The following is a 22,781-nucleotide window of genomic DNA, read 5'->3' on the forward strand; positions in this document are numbered from 1 at the left end:
GATATATAAATTAAATTCACAAGTGAGGCATGAATGATGGGTTACTGTGATTTTCTGCAAATAGCATTTTTCTTGTAGAACATACACACATCATACTTAGAGTAGACAGAAAATGAAAAAAAAATAAAATTCAACACTAAATAGCTCCAGATTTTCAAATATACATGATATATATTTGAAAAATTTATACACCAGAAATTCCCACGTTAAACATCCTCTTAAAAAGCACAAAGAAAAAAGACAGAAAAAACACTGATTTTGTTCAAAGATTGATTCTTAGACGATCAGTGCAATCAAAGAATTAAAAATGGGACTTAAGAAACAAGGTGGGCATTTTCCTTTATTCTGGGAGAACCTTATTCACTTCTCTCTGCTTTATAAAACTTGATAATCTAACTAAGTTGGTTCATCTTGCACTTTCAACCTTGAGCTGTTTCGACTGGTTCGATCCCTGTCTTCAGCATCAGAGGTATGTACTTCTACTCTTATGGGGGTTTTGATTTTATTTACTCTTTTATCTTTAGCTAATTGCTTTACTTTTGATGAAATTAAGTTCCTTCATCTGAATCTAACCTTATGTATTTTTGGGGTAAATCTAAAGTTGTGGCTTGATAAGGCTTTAATCTAAACGTGTGGCTTGATTAATTCTATTGCTATTGCTCACTGGTGTTAATTGTTGTTTGTTTGCGTGAGAAAGAAGTTGCAAATATGGCAGCAAACACCGACCAAGAAATTGCTCCACTAAATGAAAACAAGGACCAACCCGTATTTGAAAAGGGAGTGCTACAAATCCCATATTTTTATGTGAACGACCGAAGTGAAATTTGGATTAGAAACCTGATTGCCTTCGAGCAATGTCAGTATTCAAGAAAGGCATATTTCTGTAGTTATATTCAACTGTTAGACTATCTTGTTGACACAGATAAAGATGTGGATTTATTGATAAATGAGGGGATTTTTGTTAATGATATGGGAAGTAGTGCAGCAGTGGCAAATATGATTAACAACCTCATGACAGGAGTTGTAGCATTTAGTTCGTGTTATCACAAAATCCAAAAGGATTTAAACGAGTATTATGATAATTCTTGGAACCGTACAAAGGCAACCTTGAAGCATGTCTATTTCAACAATCTTTGGAGAGGAACTACTACTGTTGCTGCTTTCATCGTTCGTGGTGGTACTAACTCTCACACAAACCGTATTGGCCATCTTGGATCGAGCAATGCCCACAAAATAAATACTCTTACTTGGTTGTAGTATTCGATTCAATGAAAAATAAATCAATCGTTTCATGTGTGTTAGTGTGTGTTTGTTTTGCACTTTTTAAGTTTATTTGCCTTTTCACTCTGAATGGAAAGAGAATTTGATTTCAAGCTTTCTTGCCCTTATCATGTACTCTTACTAGTAATGACCAATTGTGTGCCTATTAGATTTTGTCATATTTTTATGAGGTCGGCTTGTTCCTTGTATGTAACTACTAACTATGGTAAGACCATGACCCATTCTCTTTCTTTTTTCTTTTTATATTCAAAGGCCATAAAACTTTTTTTACTAATTATTCTTTATTTCCTTTGTTCAAACTAAATTATTAAAGTAAATTCGTGAATTCATTAAATGTGTAACTTGCAACAACTAAAAAAAGTTTTCTGTGAAATGTTAAATAAAACAAAAAAAGAAAAGCTAAGATCTCAAATAGTTTTTCAAGCTTCTATCTTTTAAAGAATAAGAAGAAATTATTATGATTAGAATAGAAAATAAAAAATGAATAATTAGTTACTAGAGGTGATCAAACGCGATTAACATCTTAAAATCTTAAATCCGAACTCAACCATTTAAGTTATATTTATTCTTAAATATAATAGAATTTTATTAATTATTTTAAAATCGTAATTAAAGAAAAATATAATATTTTTGAATCGAGCTGGTAGGGCCTGGGTCTAAAAAATTATGTCCAAGTCTGGCCCAGGTCAGGCCAGACCTAGTGGCCTGGGCTGGTAATCCGTCAAATGGACAGCTCTACTAGACACCTTCCTGTGGTTGGGTTGGGCGGATGTGATGTGAGTTGGAAAGTAAGTGGTAGCCCATAAAATAGAATTGTCCAAATAATGATCCGCATGGCGCCGGCCAACCCAAGCAAGGAAGCTGTGGGAGGAGCAGCAGCTTAGAATGGGGGCAAACTGCACTGAAAGTCTGCGGGAGGAAAACGCAAGCCATGGAGGCGGAGAAGAGCGGCGATGACTGGTGATGGAGAAAGGACCCGCGTCCAAAGCCACTGGTATTGGGCCACAGCAAGCGTGGCCTAGTGCGGATGGGCCCCTGCAAAATCGACCTTTTTTAATGAATAATATTTTTATGGTTAAGAGAACAATGAGCATATGGTGGCAGGAATTAATGCTAGAAAAGTAGAGCATATGGTGAGGAGGGAGTATTACAAATCTCATCTTTTTGCGCTGAGATTGGTTTTAGAAACTATTCAAATGAGATCTATTTTTGTGGTTATATTCAATTATTGGTTTTGCTACAATCAATGAATAATTGTGTCTATTAGATTTTTTTTTTCATATTTTTCTTGAATTGACCTTGTTCTTTTTCCTTGCTACTATCACTCTTATTTTGTTATTCAAAAGCCACAACGTTTCTTCTTAATTACTCTAACTTATAACAATTAAAAAATATTTACACAAAATATTAAAATAAAAAAAATTAAAGATATTTCTTCCAAACTTTGATCTTTTACAAAAAAAATAAAAGATTTTCATAATTAAAAGAAAGAATAAAAAAATAAATTGTCAACCGCTAGAGGTGATCGGATCCGATAGACACCTTGAAAACTTAGACTTATCCATCTATTTAAGTTATATTTTTTATTAAATATTAAAAAAATTAATTTTTATTTTAATATTGTAAAATATATTTTTAAATTTAAATAAAATAAAATAGTAATAATAATATTTTTGAATCCAGCTGAATTAGATCCAAATTTAAAAAATCATATCCAAACCCAACTGAAATCACGGAAGGCCTGCTAACTGGGCTGGTAACATAGCCCGTGGACTACCGCCCGCCTTGAGTTGGGTTGGGAAGCAGCTGGGAAAGGGGGTTAAATTGCCAAGTCAGTGAAAGTATGACGGAGAGGACTAGATTCCCAAGTCATGGTGGTGGGGAATTGATTCTGAATAATCAAGTAGCTCGGTCATTACTCTCTGCCGTATAAAACGGAAACACCAAGACTTGCTAGATCCAGTTGTACTTGCGGCTAAGTGGCTTCATTTTGCCCTTTGAACCTTGAGCTGTTTCTTCTGGTTTGATCCTCTTCCCCTGCCTCATTAGAGGTACGTACTTCTATTCTTAATTTAGAGGGTACTGATTTTATTTATATTTTTTTATCTTTAGCAAATTGCTTCACTCCTTCATCTAGATCTGATCCTAAGTTTTTGTGGTAAGTTTAAAGTTGAACCCTTGTAAGCGCCCCAAAACGAAAGTTGGGGCTTGACTCGATTAGTTCTGTTGCTATTGCTCACTAGTGAGAATTGTGGTTTGTTTTACATGGGAAGGACGCTGCATATATGGCAAACGTCGACCAAGAAACTGCTCCATTAATTGGAAACAACCACCAACCCCAGGATTTGGTAATTGAAATCCCTGTAGAAGTCTTAGAGCTTGCGCCTGAGTGTTGTATTTACAAGGTCCCTAGTCGTTTTCGTGAAGCAAACCAAAAAGCCTACACTCCTCAGTTGATTTCAATAGGGCCTCTTCATCATGGTAACGAAAATTTGGCTACAATGGAACGGCAAAAGCTGAGATATTACAAGAAATTTTCAGAAAGGACTTCCGAGAAGAAATTGAAAGAGTTTGCGAGCTACATTGAAAATCATGCAGAAGGTATATGTAGGTGTTATGAAATCCAATTTATCCTTTTGTTGGAGGCTCCCAAGTTTAAGAAGATAATATTAGATGATGCAGTTTTTATCATTGAGCTCTTCTTGAGGGAAAGTGAAAAAAACTCTGACGATTACTTCTTACGTCGCAAAGCATTGTTAAGAGTCGAACTTCCAACGGATTTGATGTTACTTGAAAATCAGCTCCCGTTCTTTGTCCTTGAAGAACTGTATAACCTAGCATTTCCTAACTCTGATATCTCTTTTCTCGAACTTGCTTGTTGGTACTTCGGTATCCATATCGATCGATCACTGAGAAACAAAGGGATTAAACACTTTACGCATTTAATTAGATACCAAGTAGTGAGTAATAGCCTGCGGAGCATTGATCGGTCGAGAGTCCACAATATCTACAATGCATCGATGTTGCATGAGGCTGGTGTGAAGTTTCTTGGTGTTAAAAGTGGTATATTTAAGATTGGTAAGAGTGCAATTAATAATACTATAAACAGCTTGCTTGACGTAGACTTTGAGAAGGGAGTGCTAAAACTCCCAGTTATTGATGTGGCGTTCGAAACTGAGACTCGTTTTAGAAATCTGATGGCCTTCGAACAATGTCACTATCCACATAAAGCTCACTTTTGTAGTTATATTCAGTTATTAGACTCTCTTATTGACACTTGTGAAGATGTAGATTTACTGGTAAGGAAAAGAATTATTGTCAATAGATTGGGTAGCGGTGCAGCTGTGGCAGATATGATTAACAATCTTGCAGTGGGAATTGTACATTCAAGTATGCTCTATGGCAAAATCGGACATGATCTAAACCAGTACAATGATAATTCTTGGAATCATAGATGGGCAGCCTTGAAGCATGTCTATTTCAACAATCTTTGGAGAGGAACTGCGACTATTGCTGCTTTTATTGTGGTGGTACTCACTCTTATACAAACTGTATTGGCAATCTTGGAACGAGTAAAGCCCACAAAATAAAATCTGTCTTTTTATTTGTACTAATTTGTGTTTATTTCCAACTTGTACATTTATTTGCTTGACCGTTTGAGTAGAAGGGTGGTTTGGTTTCGAATTTTGTTGCTTTTATCAGGGAACAATTGTATTCCTATTAGATTTTATTATATTTTTGTGGGATTGGACTGTTTCTATTCCAAACCCACAGCTTTGTTTACTAATTACTTTCTTTTTATTCAAAGTAATTGTATTAAAATAAAACTTTAGAATCCATCAAACGTCAAACTTGTAATAACTAAGAAAGTATACACGAAATTTTAAAATAAAAAAAAATCAAGATCTCAAATGATTTTTTTCAAACTTATATCACTAAAAAACCAAGTCTCATAATCAAAAGAGAGAATGAAAAATAGACAACTTATCCCTAAAGGTTATTGGGTCTGATTGATTCCTTGAAAACTTAAACCCAACTCACCCATTTTATATATTTATTATTATTGAATATAAAAAATATTTTTACATTAGAATTTTAAAATATATTTTAGAATTAAAATGAAATAAAATATAATATTTATTAATAAAAAAAACAGTATTCTTGGGTCAAGTCGTGTAGAACCTGAGCCTAGAAGATCATATCCAGGCCTGCCTGTAGGATCAGGCCTGCAGGCTATGGCTGATAACTCGGCTCATGGAGAGCTTCCACCAGCCACCCTCTTGTGGTTGGGTTGGGTTGGGCTTATTTGAACATTGTAAAAATAAACCCAGGATCCTACTCTGGTAATGGTGTATAAAAATAGTCAACAATAACTTAAGTCCTGTACAAGAGAAATTAAATACAACGATGTTGCGTGAGGTTGATGTTAAGCTTTTTGGTGTTAAAATTGATATATTTAAGATCGATAAGAGTGCAATTAACAATACTATAAACATCTTGCTTAATGTAGAATTTGAGAAAGGGGTGCTAAAACACTCAATTATTGATGTGGTGTACGAAATAGAAACTCGTTTTAGAAACTTGATGGCTTTCAAATAATGTCACTATTCATGTGAGGTTCATTTTTGTAGTTATATTCAATTATTATACTCTCTAGTTGATACTGATGAGGATATAGATTCATGGGTAAAAGAAGAGATAATTGTCAATAGATTGGGTTGCAATGCAGCTGTGGCAAATATGATTAACAATCTTACGGTGGGAGTCGTACGTTCAAGTTTTCTCTATGGCAAAATTGGAATGCGTCTATACTAGTATTATGATAATTCTTGTAATTATAGAATGGTAACTTTAAAGCATGTCTATTTCGACAATTTTTGAAGAGGAATTGCAACTGTTGCTGCTTTCATCATGGTGGTACTCTTACTTAATTGCAGTTTTCTATTCAATTAAAGTGAAAATCATCCTTTGCATGTGTGTTAATTTGTGTTTAATTCACATTTTTAAGGTTATTTACCTTACCACTTTGAGTAGAAGGGGAGTTTGTTTTCAACCTTCGTAACTTTTATCATGTACTGCTACAATCGATGAACAATTGTGTGCCTATTAGATTTTATCATATTTTTATGGGATTGACTTGTTTCTTGTATGTATCACTCTTCTTGTATTTTTGTTTTTTTTTTCATTAAAAAAAATCATAACTTTCCGTACTAATTATTCCTTTTTTCTTTTGTTAAAAGTATTAAAATTAACAATTAAGAAACTTTACACGAAATGTCAAAATAAACAAAAAAAAAAATCAACTTAATACTCTGTGTGGTGCATAAACATTTGTCTGCTACATTTCTTTCTTCAAGCTTCCTACTCTTTGCAGCTAAGGTTGCTCAACTTCTTCCTCTGTTTTTCTTTTATATTCGCAACTTCTTGGCTTCCTTATCTGCATAATATCAAACAATTAGCATTTGCATTACGCAAAGTTATATATGGCAGGTGGTTGGGCCGCGGTTCAACAAAATGTCAGTTATGATTTTGTGAAGGAGTTTTGATTCTGCTGGAGAAGGTGAGCTAATCTGAACAAACAAGTAAGGTATGCTTCCATTTGTGGTCTGTTTTGTCCTTGAACATTTCGGTAAAAACTTTCCCAGCTCCATGTGGTCCACGAATATAGAAACTAACCTGTCTGGAATTGGTAAAGAAGCAATCACAAATAAAAGTTTCAACATGAGAGATCTAGGACTCAACCATCTTTTCTTTTGATGAAGGGAGCCTGCTCTGTGGAGGGGTTATCTCAGAAAAACACTACAAAAATTTACTATGAAAAATGTGGGGCTGCATATGCTTTTTCCCTTTGCCTTTGTGGCAAGGTACATTGAATTTTAGGCGCGCAGTTCCTGGAGTAATTCAATTATGCAATGATCAACCAGCTGCTCCCCTGATAAAAAAAATCATTTCATTAAATATGTTTACAAAAACTACCATTCTATGGTGGTAGTGCAGCCAATGAGCCGAAACATGTTGGACATTGATTTCTCCACTATGGCTTGTAAAAATGGATTGGAATTGAATGAAAGAAATTGTTTCGCCACATGTTTTGTTGATATGAGGGTGGAAGAACTCCTCCTGTTAGGCTAGTATTAAGTCGCATGGAGAGCCAAGTGTAGGTAGAATTTGGGTCGGACCCATGCTTTCACTCAGCCAGGTCTAGCGAGTCCCACAGACAATTGTGATTCACGGATGCAAGGGACCGACTCAGGGTGGAGATAGGACCCACATCCACAGCCACGGACCTGACAACTAACAACAACCAAGCAATAATTTTTTGTACGAAAGATGGGACTCGTAGACGACTTGTTCGATCCAAGGATGGAACTTGAGAAACAAGGTGAGCATTTTCCTATATTACATTTGAGAGAACTTTGTTTATTACTCTCGTCAAGACTTACCGGAACCAGTTGCATTCAATACCGAAACCAAGTTGGTTCATCTCGCATTTTGAACCTTGAGCTGTTTCTAGTGGTTTGATCCTTTTCTTCATCATCAGAGGTATGTACTTCTATTCTTATGACGGTTTTGATTTTATTTATATTTTATCTTTAGCTAATTGCTTCACTTTTAATGACATCAAGTTCTTTCATCTGAATCTAACCCTATGTTTTTTGGGATAAATCTAAAGTTGTGGCTTGATAAGGCTTTAATCTGAACTTGTGGCTTGATTAATTCTATTGCTATTGCTCATTGATGTTAATTGTCGTTTGTTTACATGAGAAGGAAGTTGCATATATGGCAGCAAACACCGACCAAGAAATTGCGCCAGTAAATGAAAACGACGACCAACCCGAAGATTCAGCAATTGACATCCCTGAAGAAGACTTAGAGCCTGGGCCTGAGTGTTGTATTTACAAGGTTCCCAGACGTTTTCGTGCAGGAAACGAAGAAGCCTACACTCCTCACTTGATTTCAATTGGGCCTACTCATCACGGTGACCGAAATTTGGCTCCAATGGAGTCTCAAAAGAAGAGATATTACGATAAATTTGTGCGAAAGACTTCGGAGAAAACATTGAAAGATTTCAAGGGCTCTATTGAACTGAATGTAAAACGTATAGACAGGTGTTACGACGTCCAATCTATCTATATGTTGGAGGCTTCCCAGCTTATTGAGATAATATTCCATGATGCAGTTTTTATCATTACGCTCTTCTTGAGGGATTGGGCGAGGAAACAAGAATTCCCCGACGGGGACTACAACCGTGTTGAGGAGGAGGATGACTACCACGACTTAAACCAAAGTGCATTGGTAAGAGTTAAACTTCTAACGGATCTGCTGTTACTTGAAAATCAACTTCCGTTCTTCGTCCTTGAAGATCTATATAAGTCAGTTTTTCTTTCCTTCGATGAATACTCTTCTCTTGATCTTGCTAAGCTAGCCTCCAATGAATACTGTTTTCTTGATCTTGCTTGCTCGTACTTCGGTATCAAAAAAGATCCATCATTCGAGAAAAAAAAGATTAAACATTTTACGGATTTAATTAGATATCAAGTGCTAAGGGATTGTCCAACGTTGGACAATGATATACCAATAGGAAACTACAACATATACAGCGCAACGAAATTACGTGAGGCTGGTGTTAGGTTTAAATGTACTACAGTTAAAGATGATTTTCGTGTTATATTTAATGGCGTTTCATATAATTGTAATAAGATTGGTGATTTTGACCTTGAAGGTTCTGGGATGATCAATAAGGTTATGGATGATGTGCTCGGATCCACTAAGTACAGCTTGCTTGAGGTAGAATTTAAGAAGGGAGTGCTAAAATTGTTAGCTATTGATGTGGAGTACGAGACTGAGATTCGTTTTAGAAACTTGATGGCTTTTGAACAATATCACTATCCAAAAAAAGCTTATTTTTGTAGTTATATTAAACTATTGGACTCTCTTGTTGATACTAGTGAAGATGTAGATTTATTGGTAAAAGAAGGGATCATTGTCAATAGATTGGGTAGCAGTGAAGCTGTGGCAAAAATGATTAACAAGCTTGCGGTGGGAGTTGTACATTCAACTTTGCTCTATGGTGAAATCGGTACGGAACTAAACGGACATTATAAAAATTCTTGGAACCGTACAATGGCAACCTTAAAGTATGTCTATTTTAACGATCTTTGGAGAGGAACTGGGACTATTGCTGCTTTCAGCGTGGTGATACTCACTCTCATACAAACCGTATTGGCAATCTTAGAAAAAGCAGCACCCACAAAATAAATACTCCCTACTTTGAAAGCAGTCTTCAATTCAATGAAAGATAAAGCTAATCTTTTTACGAGTGTGTTTTGCTCTTTTAAGTTTATTTGCCTTTCCACTTTGAGTGAAATGGGAGTTTGCTGCTCTTATCATGTACTGCTACTATCAATGGATAATTGTCTGCTTAATTATTTCATTTTATCATATCTTTATTCGATTGGCTTGTTCTTTGTATGTAATTACTAACTAGTAGTAAGATTTTTTTATATGGTATCACTCATTCTTTTTCTTTTTGCTTTTTATATTCAAAGGTCCCAACTTTTTGTACTAATTAGCCCCTAAAGTATTAAAATAAACACCTGAATTTATCAAATGTGTAACTTGTCATGATTAAAAAAGTTTTATACAAAATATTAAAATAAACAAAAATAATCAAGATCTCAATCTTTTTCAAATTTCTTTCTTTTAGAAATATTTTTTTAAAATTAAAAAAAAATAAAAAATGAATAGTCAGTCATTAAAATTGACACTTTAAAAATTTAAATGGAACTCACTCATTTAAGTTATATTGATTATTAAATATAAAACAATTTTATATTACTTTTTTAAAATATATTTTATAATTAAAATAAAATAAAATATTTATTAATATAATAATATTTTTTGGTTGAGCGGGGTTGGATTCGGACTTAAAAATCTAAGTCCGCCCAAGTTGGGTCTGATCTAGGCTGGTAACTCGGGCCCCTGGACAGCTCTATCAACCACCCTCCTGTGGTTGAGTTTGGCTGATATTAAGTTGAGTTTAGCTGATATTACCATCGTTTACATTATAGAAATCTTTCATCACCTCCTTGACAAATGAAATCTCACTTTGATAGGTACCATCTCCTGTGCACTGTTCCCTTTCTTTCGAAACCTCACATTCTAAACAATATAAGCTATTATAGAAATTCCCTTGGACCATGTTGTCTTTTGTAGTTATATTCAATTACTAGAGGCTCTTCTTAACACTAGTGAAGATGTATATTTACTAGTAAAGAAAAGAATCATTGTCAACAAATTAGGTAGTAGTGCAGTTGTGGCAGATATGATTAATAATCTTGTGGTGGGAATTGTACATTGAAGTATGATCTATGGCAAAATCGGATATGATCTAAACCAGTACAATGATAATTCTCAGAATCATAGATGGGTAGCCTTGAAGCATATCTATTTCAACAATCTCTAGAGAGGAATTGTGACTGTTGCTACTTTTATTGTGGTGGTACTCACTCTTACACAAACTATATTGGCTATCTTAGAACGAGTAATGCCCATAAAATAAAATCAGTATTTTTACTTCTACTAATTTGTGTTTATTTCCAACTTCTACATTTATTTGCTTGACCGTTTGAGTAGAAGGCTGGTTTGGTTTCGAACTTTGTTGCTTTTATCAGGGAACAATTGTATTCCTATTAGATTTTATCATATTTTTATCGGATTGGATTGTTTCTATTCGAAACCCATAGCTTTCCTTATTAATTACTCTCCAAAGTAATCGTATTAAAATAAAATTTTAGAATCCATCAAACGTCAAACTTGTAATAACTAAGAAAGTTTACATGAAATTTTAAAATAAAAAAAAATCAAGATCTCAAATGGTTTTTTCCAAACTTATATCACTAAAAATACAAGTCTCATAATTAAAAGAGAGAATGAAAAATAGACAACCGATCACTAAAGGTAATTGAGTCTGGTTAATTCCTTGAAACTTAAACCCAACTCACCCATTTTATATATATTTTATTATTAAATATAAAAAATAATTTTACATTAGAATTTTAAAATATGTTTTAGAATTAAAATGAAATAAAATATAATATTTATTAATAAAAATAACAGTATTCTTGGGTCAAGCCATGTAGAACCTGGCCCTAGAAGATCATATCCAGGCCTGCCTGTCAGATCAGGCCTGCAGGCTATGGCTGATAACTCGGCTCATGGAGAGCACCACCAGCCACCCTCTTGTGGTTGGGTTGGGCTGATATGAACTTAAGCTGGTAAGTGTTTGCCCATTAAAAAGAAGGGTCCAAATAATAATCCGCATGGCGCTGGTCAACCCAATCAAGGAAGCAGTGCGAAGTGCGGCAGCTTAGCAGGGGGGCAAATTGCGAAGTCAGTGAAAGTCTGAAGGAGGAAGAGACAATTCACGGTGGTGGAGAATTGATTCTGCTGGGGAAGGTGAGTTACTCTGAACAATCAAGTCATTAAGCTTCCATTTCTGGTCTGTTTTGTCCTTGAACGTTTTGGTAAAAGGTTTTCTAGCTTCATGTGGTCAACGAATAGAGAAATAACCTGTTTTGAATTGGTTAATAGAAAATGACTAATCAAAATTTCAACATGGGAGATCTATGACTCCACAATGTTTTGTTTCTTTTGTTGAGTTGGAGCCTGGTCTGTGGAGTGGTTATATCAGAAAAACGCTACAAAATTGCAATGTTGACTAATGTTCCATGGCCTCTTCGCTGCACTTTCCATACAATTATCTGCATGATTCATGGCCTCTTCCCTGTTCTACTGGTGACAACAACATATACCATGCAAAGTAGATTTAACAATATATGCTGTACATGTGAGTATTTTCAGGAGTAAGAAGCAGAAGAGAGCACATGATTTTGACTGTCCTTCCAGAGTTGCACAGAATGGTACTTGTTGGATGATGGCTGTTTTCTAGTTGATGCAGTAAAGGAACGGCTGTGATGTTTTTCCGACTTCTGAGATATGTTTTGTACATCGTGACTTCATTTCTGACAATGTAGGGTTGTTAATTCCCTGTTTGTGGGCTACAATTTTTGATGACCCCCAATTATTATCCAAAAATAAATGACTGGAGAAGTGTGCCTAGTGATGTCAAATCTCCGTATAAAGTATTGAAAGAGCAATAACTTTTTGTCACATGCAAAAGGACAAGGAAAACCCAATAATTTGTTCGAGGATTGACTGGTAGACGACTTGTGCAATCAAAGGATGGCTCTTAAAAATAAGGTGGCATTTTCCTCTGTTAAATTGAGAGAAGGTTGTTCATTACTCCCGCCGTATAAAACTGAATCGCCAAGATTAGCCGGATCCAGTTGTACTCAATACTTTGCAACTAAGTTGGCTCGTTGTGCACTTGAACCTAGGGCTGTTTGCTGTTTCATACTGGTTTGATCCTCCTTTGCAGCATTAGAGCTACGTACTTCTATTCTTAATTTAGAGGCTATTGATTTTATTTATTTATTTGATCTTTAACAAATTGCTTCACTTTTGATGAAATTAAGATGTTTCATGTGGATCTGGTCCCAAGTTTTGTGGTAAATCTAAAGTTGAACCTTAGCAAGTGTCCCAAGACACAAAACTGGGGCATGATTAATTCTGTTGCTATTGCTCACTAGTGAGACTTGTCGTTTGTTTTACATGAAAAGGATGTTGCAAAATATGGCGAACACCGATCAAAAAAGTGCTCCACTAATTGAAAACATCTGCCAACCCAAGATTTGGAAATTGAAATCCCTGCAGAAGTCTGAGAGCTTGTGCCCGAGTGTTGTATTTAAGGTCCTAGTCGTTTTCATGAAGCAAACCAACAAAGCCACACTCCTCAATGATTTCAATCGGCCCATATATTCACCATGAAAATGAAAAATTTGGCTCAAATGGAACGGCAAAAGCTGAGGTATTACAAGAAATTTTGGAAAGGACTTCCGAGGAGACTTGAAAAGTTTGTCAGCTACATCGAAAATCATTACATGATGCAGTTTTTATCATTGAGCTCTTCTCGAGGGAAAGTAAAAAATTCCGCGACGACTTCTTCTTAAGCCACAAAGCATTGTTAAGAGTTGAACTCAATATTTGATGTTACATTCTTTGTCCTAAAGAACTATATAACTAGCATTTCCTAAGTCTGATATCTCTTTTCTCGAACTTTCTTGCTGGTACTTCATGTCCATATAGATTGATCATTGAAGGAAAAGGGATTAAATGCATTACGGATGTAATAAATATCCAGTAGAGAGTAACCCATTGCGACACATGATATCGTTGAAAACTTACAACATCTAAAATGCAACGATGTTGCGTGAGGTTAGTGTTAAGTTTATTGGTGTTAAAAATGGTATATTTAAAATTGATGAGAGTACAATTAATAATACTATAAACAGCTTCCTTAATATAGAATTTGAGAAAGGGGTGCTAAAACACTCAATTATTGATGTGGCGTACGAAATGAAATTCGTTTTAAAAACTTGATGGCTTCGAATAAGCCACCATCTACATAAGGTTCATTTTTATTGTTATATTCAATTACTAGAGTCTTTAGTTGATATTGATAAAGATGTATATTCATTGGTAAAAGAAGAGATTATGTCAATAGATTAGGTTGCAGTGCAACTGTGGCAAATATAATTAACAATCTTGCAGTGGGAATCGTACATTCAAGTTTTCTCTATGACAAATTGGAATGCGTTTAAATTAGTGTTATGATAATTCTTGTAATTGTAGAATGGTAACTTTAAAGCATGTCTATTTTAACAATTTTTGAGAGGAGCTGCAACTGTTGTTGCTTCCATCAATTTTAACAATTTTGGTGGTACTCACTCTCACACTAGCCATACTGACAATTTTAGCTTGAGCAAAGCCCATAAAATAAAAGACTCTTACTTAATTGCAGTTTTCTATCAATTAAAGTGAAAATCAGCCTTTTCATATGTGTTAATTTGTGTTCAATTCACATTTTAAGGTTATTTACCTTAGTGGGAGAGTTTGTTTTCAACCTTCGTAGCTTTTACATGTACTGCTACTATCGATGAACAATTGTGTGCCTATTAGATTTTATCATATCTTTATGGTATTGCTGTTTCTTGTATGTGGCTGTTATTACCCTTCTTTTATTTTATTCGATAAAAAAAAGTCATAACTTTCCGTACTAAATTATTCCTTTTCACTTTTGTTAAAAGTATTAAATTTAACATTAAGAAACTTTACACGAAATGTTTAAATAAACAAAAAAAAAAAAATCAACTTCATACCCTGTGTGGTGCATAAACATTTGTCTGCTGCATTTTTTTCTTCAAGCCCTACTCTTTGAAGCTAAGGTTGTACAACTTCTTCCTCTGTTTTCTTTTATATTCGCAACTTCTTTGCATCCTATCTGCATAATTTCAAACAATTAGCATTTGCATTACGGAATGGTTTATATATGGCAGGGGATGTTTGGGCCACGGTTCAACAAAATGTCAGTTAGGATTTTGTGAAGGAGTTTTGATTCTGCTGGAGAGGGTGAGCTAATCTGAACAAACAAGTAGGTATACTTCCATTTGTGGTCTGTTTTGTACTTGAACATTTCGGTAAAAACTTTCCCAGCTCCATGTTGTCCACGAATATAGAAATTAATCTGTCTTGAATTGGTAAAGAAGCAATCACAAATCAAAGTTTCAACATGAGAGATCTAGGACTCAACCATCTTTTCTTTTGATGAAGGGAGCCTGCTCTGTGGAGGGGTTATCTCAGAAAAACACTACAAAAATTCACTATGAAAAATGCGGGGCTGCATATGCTTTTACCCTTTGCCTTTGTGGCAAGGTACATTGAATTTTAGGCGCGCAGTTCCTGGAGTAATTCAGTTATGCAATGATCAACCAGCTGCTCCCCTGATAAAAAAAATGAGTTGGAATCTTTTTTGAAGAGTAAAAGATATATCATTTCATTAAATATGTTTACAAAAACTACCATTCTACGGTGGTAGTGCAGCCAATGAGCCGAAACATGTGGGACATTCATTTCTCCACTATGGCTAGAAAAAATGGATTGGAGTTGAATGAAAGAAATTGTTTCGCCACATGTTTTGTTGATACGAGGGTGGAAGAACTCCTTCTGTTAGGCTAGTATAAATTCGCATGGGAGCCAATTGTAGTAGAATTTGGGTCGGACCCATGCTTTCACTCAGCCAGGTCTAGCGAGTCCAGACAGAATGATTCACGGTGCATGGGACCGATTCAGGGTGGAGATAGGATACCTGCATCTAAAGCCACGGACAGGACAACTAGCAAGCAATAATTTTTTGTACGAAAGATTGAGTCGTAGACGACTTGTTCGATCCAAGGATGGACTTAAGAAACAAGGTGGGCGTTATCCTATTATTACATTTGAGAGAACTTTGCTCATTACACTCGTCAAGACTTACCGGAACCAGTTGTATTCAATACCGAACCAAGTTGGTTCATCTGGCACTTTGAACCTTGAGCTCTTTCTACTAGTTTGTTTTTTTCTTCAGCATCAGAGGTGCACTTCTACTCTTATCAGAGTTTTGATTTTATTTATATTTTATCTTTAACTAATTGCATCACTTTTGATGAAATTAAGTTCCTTCATCTGAATCTAACCCTATTTTTTCTTGGGGTGAATCTAAAGTTGTGGCTTGATGCTTTAATCTAAACTTGTGGCTTGATTAATTCTATTTCTATTGCTCACTAGTGTTAATTGTCGTTTGTTTACATGAGAAGGAAGTAGCATATATGGCAGCAAAAACGGACCAAGAAATTGCTCCACTGAATGAAAGCAACGACCGGCCCAAAGATTTGGCAATTGATATCCCCGAGGGAGACTTAGAGCCTGGGCCTGAGCGTTGTATTTTCAAGGTCCCTAGACGTTTTCGTGCAGGAAACGAAGAAGCCTACACTCCTCACTTGATTTCAATAGGACCTATGCATCATGGTAACAAAAATTTGGCTCAAATGGAGTTTCAAAAGAAGAGATATTACGACAAATTTTTGCTATCCGCTTCTCAGGAGAGATTGACAGAATTTCATGGATACGTCAAATGGAATTTAAGACGTATACGCAGGTGTTATGACATCCAATCTATCTATAAGTTGGAGGCTTCCCAGCTTATTGAGATAATACTATGTGATGCAGTTTTTATCATTACCCTCTTCTTGAGGGATTTGAAGAAAAAACAAGAATCCACCAAGGAGGACTACAAAGACGATGAGGAGGATGTCTACTTCGACTTCTTAAACCAAAGTGCATTGTTAAGAGTTAAACTTCTAACGGATTTGATGTTACTTGAAAATCAACTTCCGTTCTTCGTCCTTGAAGATCTATATAAGCTAGCTTTCCTTACCTCCAATGAACCCTCTTTTCTCGATCTTGTTTGCTTGTACTTCGGTGTCAATAAAGATCCATCATTCGAGAAAAAGAAGATTAAACACTTCACGGATTTAATTAGATATCAAGTGCTGAGGGCCTGTCCGTTGAACACAAGTACTACAGGAAGCCATTTTCGTGTAGGAAGCCACAACATGCACAGCGCAACGAGGTTGCATGACGCTGGTGTTGAGTTTAAATGTGCTGTAGTAAATGATGAATTTGGTGTTATGTTTAATGGTGTTTCATATAATTGTTATAAGATTGGTGGTCTTGAGTATGAAGGCGTTGAGCTTATAGATATGCTTATGGATGATATGCTCAAATCTACTACGTACGGCTTGCTTCAGGTACGATTTGAGAAAGGAGTGCTAAAATTGTTAACTATTGATGTGGAGTACGAGACTGAGATTCGTTTTAGAAACTTGATGGCTTTCGAACAATATTATTATCCAAAAAGGGCATATTTTTGTAGTTATATTAAACTATTAGATTCTCTTGTTGACACTAGTGAAGATGTAGATTTACTAGTAAAGGAAGGGATTATTGTCAATAGATTGGGAAGCAGTGTAGCTGTGGCAAATATGATTAACAATCTTGCGGTGGGAGTTGTACATTCAACTCTGCTCTATGGTGAAATCGGTATGGAGCTAGGCTGGCATTATAAAAATTCTTGGAATCGTCGATGGGCAACCTTGAAGCATGTCTATTTCAACGATCTTTGGAGAGGAACTGCGACTGCTGCTGCTTTCACCGTGGTGATACTCACTCTCATACAAACTGTATTGGCAATCTTAGAAAAAGCAATGCCCACAAAATAAATAATCCTACTGGACTGCAGTCTTCGATTCAATGAAAATTCAAATTAATCTTTTTATGTTTGCTAATTTGTGTGTGTTTTGCTCTTTTAAGTTTATTTGCCTTCCCACTTTGAGTGTAAGGGGAGCTTGCTGCTCTTATCATGTACTGCTACTATCAATGAATAATTGTGTGCTTCTTTCATTTTATCATATCTTTATTCGATTGGCTTGTTCCTTGGATGTAATTACTAACTAGTAGTAAGATTTTTTTATATACTATCACTCATTCTTTTTCTTTTTGCCTTTTATATTCAAAGGTCCTAACTTTTGGTACTAATTATTTCGTTATTTTTTCTTTTGTTCAAAGCAAAGTATTAAACACCTGAATTCATTAAACATGTAACTGGTGACGATTAAACAAGTTTTATACAAAATATTAAATAAACAAAAGTAGTCAAAATCCCAATTTTTTTCAAACTTCTTTCTTTTAAAAATTTTTTTGACTAAAAGAAATAAAAAATGAATAGTTGGTCATTAAAAGTGATTAGGTTTAATTGATACTTTGAAAATTTAAGTCGAACTCATTCATTTAAGTTATATTGATTATTAAATATAAAAATAATTTTATATTAATATTTTAAATATATTTTATAATTAAAATTAAATAAAAATATAATATATTAATATAGACATGTGCAATCTAAACGTTGTAATTTTGTTTTTATAATTTCATTTGAACAGGTGGAAGTTTTGATGGAATTGGGCGCAAGCATAAGAACTGGACCTGGAATTGGTCCAAGGGTAGGGGATGAATGAGTTTTATTACCCTTGGTTTAAGCCCATATTTCTTTCTGGGTTTTCGTTTTTCTTTCCTTTTCAGTGTCTTATATGGGTACTGTGGTTCAGCTCTGCATCTTTATCTGCATAATTATCAAGCAGTTAACTCTACTCTCAGTCTCTGTCATTCATTTTCTTAAGAAAGATGAACTTTAGTCTCTGCCATTCATTTATCATACGTTAAGAACTTACTTTCCTATTTTTGTTAATATAGAAACTGTGACAATTTTGCACTACTTGAATCCATTTCTTCGATGTCTCTTAATTACTTTCAAAATATATTGTGAGGTCCACGAATGAGAAACAAAGGGAAACGTTGTTATTCTTTAATGAAAGTTTTTTTTTTGGTGTAAAAAGAGAGAATTATGTCAAAAATTCTAAATCAAAATTCAAACATTTTTCATTAGTTTTTAATTTGTTAAAAATATTGGCTGTTAGTCACCCTTATATTTACCTAAACCAAAGATATAGAATAATGTACTGTCTCATAATGTGAACTAGAAGGAGCCGAAAAATAATATTTTCCTGGAAAAATTGACCCTTTTCAATGAATAATATTTTATGGTAAAGAGGACAAAGGCCATATATTCCTCCTGAAAGAGACCTGACAAGCGTTCAATGTTCTAGATTAATGTGAGCAATAAAGTTTCTAAGTTACATGTAGCTACTAACTACCAAGTATTAGGAAGGTGTAGAATTTAAACTAAATAATAATTTAGGGTAGTTAGAAGACTTGTGTAATCAAAGGACAAGATTTAAAGAAACAAGGGGGGCGCTTTCCTCTGCTAGATTTGAGAGAACCTTGTTCAACACTCTCGGTTTGTACAAAATTGCAGCATCAAGAATTTCGGGATCCTGTTGTACTCAATAACCCAACTAAGCTGGTTCATTTCGCACTTTAAACCTCGAGCTGTTTCTCTTGATCCTCCTCCTCTTCAGCATCAGTGGTACGTTCTTATATTCTTATGACGGTATTGATTTTCTTTACTTTTATCTCTAACTAATTGCTTCACTTTTGATGAAATTGAGTTGCTACATCTATATCTGACCTTAAGTTTTTATTGAAATAAATCTAAAGTTGGGGCTTAACAAGTATCCCAAAATTAAAGTTTGAACTCTCTGTCGGACTGAATAAGGCTTAAATCTTTGATTAATTCTACTGCTATTGCTAACTAGTGAGGAGTATTGTCGTTTGTTTACATAAGAAGGAAAGTTGCAAGTATGGCAAAGACCAACCAAAGCATGCAAGTTTGCAATCAAAATACCCTAATCTTTAAATCCCATATAAAACATAAAACTACTTAAGTGATCTTTTAATAGAATCTTGCCTTTATTGCAATCAAAACGCCCTAATTTTTAAATTAAAAATCCATACAATGAGGCATCGAAATTCCAAAACATACCATATATATCATCACCCAAAAAAAATAAAAAAATTATCAAAAGATTGTTTTAAGAAGATTGTAATTTCTTTGTTTCACTTAATGTTATTATAGTTTGTTTTATTTGATATGTTATGGTAAGTGTCAATTTTTATTGATATTTAATAAAATTTTTATTCGATCCAGAAAACTATAAAATCAAACAAGTGTTCTTCATGATACCAAAAATCTTGGTGGTAGTTCTCGTGGTACATTCTGGGATCGAGCACTTCCGTAAGAGCTTGCCGTCTTTGAACTGTTAAGCATAGATTTTGTCTAAACTTCAAAGCACCCCAGCCGTTCCTTCAATCTCTCTTTCTTCCTCTCACTATATACAAAATTTCTTGCTACAATAATCTTACATATACTGTTGTATTGTCAAGGTTAAGAAAGTGAAAAAGAAGAAAAATGCTGCCATATCAAACCCTTGAAGAAGCAGCGTTCGCTCTAGGAAGAAACCTAACCCTGGCGGAGAGACTATGGTACAACTATTCAGCTCAGAAATCGGACTTCCTCCTTTACAGTCACAATACTCTTTTCATGATCTTGCTGTTCTCCTTGGTCCCTCTCCCCTGTGCGTTCATGGAGCTGAGTCAGTCAAAGAGAATGGCCAAGTTCAAGATTCAACCCAACATCAAAAGATCATTCTCCGACATGTTTAATTGTTATAAACATGTTATGAAGATGTTTGCTTTTCTGTTGGGTCCTCTCCAATTCGTTTCCTTCCCTGCCATCAAGGTATGACGAACTGTAGATTGAAGCGACATGGGACAGTCAACGCTTTCTCTCGTACCCAGACAGAATCTTTCTCCTCGTTGTTCTTCTTTTTTTGTTCATTTACGTTTCTGGGTGTTTATGCAGTGGGTTGGGATTCATACAAGCTTGCCATTACCGTCGTTGTGGGAGGTTTTAAGTCAGTTGTTGGTTTACTTCCTTATAGAAGATTACGCCAGTTACTGGTTTCATCGGCTGCTGCATACCAAATGGGGCTACGATAAAATCCACTACATGCACCATGAATACCTAGCTTCGTTTGGATTTACAGCTCTTTATGCCCACTGGGCTGAAATTTTGATATTTGGTATTCCAACATCTCTTGGTCCGGTCATGGTTCCATGCCACATGATCGCACTCTACCTTTGGACCAGTTTTCGCCTTGTCGAGGCCATCGACGCGCACAACGGGTAAATTTACATAATACATACGAAGCTGACATTTTTTCTACCAATTTTTCTTATTTTATTTATTACTTTTTTCGTAGATTCATCATCACCCTTTCATATATACGTGATTTTATCATTGATTGTTCATTTTCACATAAGTAAAAGTAATTGAAAAAAATTTCAATTGAGTGGAGACTAACTAACCCCGTTTATACTTAGCTTATACCCTATCCTTTTGATAAATATTTCATTGATTTGACATTTTTATCAAATATTTTGAGCTATGACTTTAATTGTTATGAAATATTGTGTCATTAAATAAATTTGAACAATATATCATTCCGTTTGTCTTTCTTTTCTTTGTTCATTTTCTTTTTGGAATGTTTCGAAATGATGTATTTCCTTTTCTTAGGACACTTAGTATTTTTACTCTTTTTTATATAATAAATATATTTTCATGATATAAAAATTAACAAGTGAAATTTTTATTAATAACAGTTAATCAACTGTTAGTTATAAGAATCTATATAATCTAAAATAGAAATACATAAATTTGATTAAAGGTAGTAAAAAAGAAAAATTTATTTAAAATTTTCTAAATAGTTCAAGGATTTTTTAAAAGCATTATGCTAAAACCTTTTCAAATTGTAATATTAGGTATGACGAAATCAAAATTTTATCTTAATCTTGATGAAAGTCAAAAGAGACAAATATTTAAAGATGAACAGAGTACTTAGATAAAATAGATGGACTGACTATTTTTATAAAATTATATTTCTGTATAAATTTTGTAATAGCTGAGTTCTCTTTAATTTCCTTCCTTTTTGTATTGTGCATATATATATGAACCATAATGATACAAGGTTTGAGTTTCCTTGGAGTCCGACCAAATTCATACCATTTTTCGTTGGTGCGGAGTACCATGATTATCATCACTATGTTGGGGGACAAAGTCGGAGCAATTTTGCTTCGGTTTTCACCTACTGCGATTTTATCTATGGGACAAATAAGGTCTGTCTCTATATATACAAATTATAATTAACATTTACTTTTTGGTTCATTTGCCTATGATAAATCTGACTTCTTTTCACTAATTCATGAATTGAATTCAGGGATACCGCCATCGCAAGCAAGCCCATGAAAAGGTATTCCATAACCACAATAGGCATGTGTAGTAAGCAAATTGTTAATGAAAGATTTGGGATTGCAGATTTATGTTGATAAATTGATCCTAAATGGTGTGAGTAATATGCTTATCTTGACTTACTTTGTTCAGTTTTTCATGTAATCTGATAAAATAATTATTTCATATATTGAAGATTTAATGGGATTTAAAGATTAAATTTAAATTAACTATAACAAATTGACATGTATTAGCTATAAACCGGTCAAGGCATATATGCTAGTGCAAAGAAAACAAGAATAATTTTAAGAATTTTCCATTATAATATTTTTAACAGATGGTAATTTGTAGTTATTCATGATATCTAAAAGTGAAATAGCTAGCTAGCTATGAGGAAAATGTGTAACTTAATATTGCAGAACAATTAAATTCAATATAATTAGACTAATGTTTGTCCACTTTGAAATTAATGATGCTATATATACTTCTAGAATCTAATTTACTCTGTGTAGTTGAAGGGCAAGTGAGGAAGTGGCAGTAAACATAGTGGAAATACATAAGGACATCTCTTCATTGAAAGGCTTCAAGTGAGAGTAGCAGTCAGGGTTCATTGAATAAATACGCACTCTCTCATCTAAATTATAGTTAGATCATAGACTTTTTTTTTAAAAAAAAAAAATTATTTTTCCTTTAACATTTCTCTATCTCATTATGTATATGCCTCTCTTTTTTTTATTTACTAGTTGTTATTTGCAAACAT

The 22,781-nt window shown here is 34.4% G+C and overlaps 5 protein-coding genes across 6 annotated transcripts; all 5 read left to right on the forward strand.

Annotated features, from left to right (window-relative positions):
- Window positions 1-708: 708 nt before the first annotated feature.
- Window positions 709-1,257, forward strand: LOC149527338 (putative UPF0481 protein At3g02645). Its single transcript, XM_089783033.1, has one exon. It carries the CDS (start codon window positions 709-711, stop codon window positions 1,255-1,257), a length of 549 nt encoding a protein of 182 aa, XP_089639159.1.
- A 1,886-nt stretch (window positions 1,258-3,143) lies between these two features.
- Window positions 3,144-5,080, forward strand: LOC149527339 (UPF0481 protein At3g47200-like). The gene is made up of 2 exons (XM_089783162.1): window positions 3,144-3,332; window positions 3,555-5,080. Exon 2 carries the CDS (start codon window positions 3,567-3,569, stop codon window positions 4,869-4,871), a length of 1,305 nt encoding a protein of 434 aa, XP_089639288.1. The 5' UTR covers window positions 3,144-3,332; window positions 3,555-3,566; the 3' UTR covers window positions 4,872-5,080.
- A 2,557-nt stretch (window positions 5,081-7,637) lies between these two features.
- LOC110413249 (UPF0481 protein At3g47200-like) lies at window positions 7,638-9,731 on the forward strand. 2 transcript variants are annotated; one of them, XM_089783184.1, is made up of 3 exons: window positions 7,638-7,824; window positions 8,050-8,577; window positions 9,005-9,130. In XM_089783184.1, the coding sequence occupies exons 2-3, from the start codon at window positions 8,062-8,064 to the stop codon at window positions 9,014-9,016; spliced, it is 528 nt and encodes a 175-aa protein (XP_089639310.1). In that variant the 5' UTR covers window positions 7,638-7,824; window positions 8,050-8,061; the 3' UTR covers window positions 9,017-9,130. The 2 variants fall into 2 exon arrangements, with proteins under 2 accessions (XP_089639310.1, XP_089639309.1); XM_089783183.1 differs by having other exon boundaries at window positions 8,050-9,731.
- A 5,928-nt stretch (window positions 9,732-15,659) lies between these two features.
- On the forward strand, window positions 15,660-17,687 carry LOC110413915 (UPF0481 protein At3g47200-like). Its single transcript, XM_021424941.1, has 2 exons — window positions 15,660-15,813; window positions 16,035-17,687. Exon 2 carries the CDS (start codon window positions 16,047-16,049, stop codon window positions 17,496-17,498), a length of 1,452 nt encoding a protein of 483 aa, XP_021280616.1. The 5' UTR covers window positions 15,660-15,813; window positions 16,035-16,046; the 3' UTR covers window positions 17,499-17,687.
- A 1,452-nt stretch (window positions 17,688-19,139) lies between these two features.
- On the forward strand, window positions 19,140-22,676 carry LOC110414174 (methylsterol monooxygenase 1-1-like). The gene is made up of 6 exons (XM_021425245.1): window positions 19,140-19,261; window positions 20,119-20,473; window positions 20,597-20,919; window positions 21,762-21,909; window positions 22,011-22,043; window positions 22,534-22,676. The coding sequence occupies exons 2-6, from the start codon at window positions 20,144-20,146 to the stop codon at window positions 22,546-22,548; spliced, it is 849 nt and encodes a 282-aa protein (XP_021280920.1). The 5' UTR covers window positions 19,140-19,261; window positions 20,119-20,143; the 3' UTR covers window positions 22,549-22,676.
- The last annotated feature ends 105 nt before the right edge of the window (window positions 22,677-22,781 follow it).

The sequence above is a fragment of the Theobroma umbraticum genome, unplaced genomic scaffold (assembly GCF_002168275.2).
Source record: "Theobroma umbraticum cultivar Fairchild unplaced genomic scaffold, ASM216827v3 scaffold_4.1, whole genome shotgun sequence".
In the NCBI taxonomy this organism is placed as follows: domain Eukaryota; kingdom Viridiplantae; phylum Streptophyta; class Magnoliopsida; order Malvales; family Malvaceae; genus Theobroma; species Theobroma umbraticum.